This window comes from Dipodomys ordii, unplaced genomic scaffold (assembly GCF_000151885.1).
Source record: "Dipodomys ordii isolate 6190 unplaced genomic scaffold, Dord_2.0 Scaffold799, whole genome shotgun sequence".
In the NCBI taxonomy this organism is placed as follows: domain Eukaryota; kingdom Metazoa; phylum Chordata; class Mammalia; order Rodentia; family Heteromyidae; genus Dipodomys; species Dipodomys ordii.
The window spans coordinates 10349-11483 of record NW_012268015.1 but is presented as its reverse complement, the minus strand read 5'-3'; the positions used below and the strand labels follow the sequence as shown (position 1 = coordinate 11483).

Below are 1135 nucleotides of genomic sequence, written 5' to 3'. Positions count from 1 at the left end.
TTATTTTTTATTGTGAAAATACTGTACAGAGGGGTTACAATTACATGGGCAAGGTAATGAGTACATTTCTTATCAAGCATTGTTGCCTCCTCCTTAGTTTCCCCTTCCCATCCCTTCCCATCTCCCCCCCCCTTAATCATAAAATGTTATTAATATAATGAAAACTTATGAGATTATAAGGTAATGATCAGCTGGGTGCTTGTGGCTCACGCCTGTAATCCTAGCTACTTAGGAGGCTGAGATCTAAGGATCATAGTTTGAAGCCAGCCAAGGTAGAAAAGTCTGTGACACTCTTATATCCAAAAAAACTACTTAGAAAAAGCCAGAAGTGGCACTGTGGCTCAAGTGGTAGGTGCTAGCCTTGAATACAAAGAGGCTCAGGACAGTGCCCAGTTCCTGAGTTCAAACCCTAGGACTGGCAAAAACAAAAAGACATAAAGAAAAAAGACTATGATCAGATACCAAATAATGACCAGATCAGCAGAACTGACCTGAGGGAAAGTTCGTGGTCTCCTAGTTGGTAGTACAGTGTGCTGATCTTATAAAATGCCTCAGTGTTATCATTCTTCAGTTTGGATGCAGCTTTTAAGTCACTTATAGCCTTTCTAGGTTCCCCTTCTTGTATAAAACATTCAGCTCGAAGTTCACGTAATTCTGCATCCCAAACACAAACCTTAAGAAACAAAAGAACTAACCTTTAAGAAACAATGAAGTATGCATATTCATTCTTGCAGCCACATATTTTATCTGCATATTTATTAACATAAAACATCCTCAATTAATGTCATGACTTCTATTTTAAGTGTGACAAAAACAACATAATAGTTTCTCCAAGGGTAACTTAAGGAAGATCTAAAACAGCCTTTTTCCTTCCTCTATGATTATATAATTCTAAAATTCCAAATATAAGCAAACATAGTTTTGTTATTAGAGGGCTGTTCCCACTAATGCATGTTTTAAAAGAATATTCTATGATCAGAGTTTTAGATTCACCCAACCATTCTAATTTCTTTTTTTTTTTTTTTTTTTTTGGTCCAGTTGTGGGGCCTGAACTCTGGGCCTGGGCACTGTCCTTCAGCTCTTCAGCTCAAGGCTAGTGCTCTACCACTTGAGCCACAGTGCCACTTCCGGCTTT

General features: G+C 38.1%; 1 protein-coding gene across 1 annotated transcript in view; it reads right to left on the bottom strand.

The window, feature by feature from the left end:
* The window catches only part of LOC106001907 (dnaJ homolog subfamily C member 3-like), a gene marked incomplete at both ends in the record, with an annotated part of 16750 nt that overhangs the window by 6350 nt on the left and 9265 nt on the right, over positions 1 to 1135 (bottom strand). The window contains one exon of the mRNA XM_013036849.1: positions 463 to 673. Within this exon, the coding sequence (XP_012892303.1) occupies positions 463 to 673 (211 nt within the window). The remainder of the gene's footprint in view (positions 1 to 462; positions 674 to 1135) is intronic.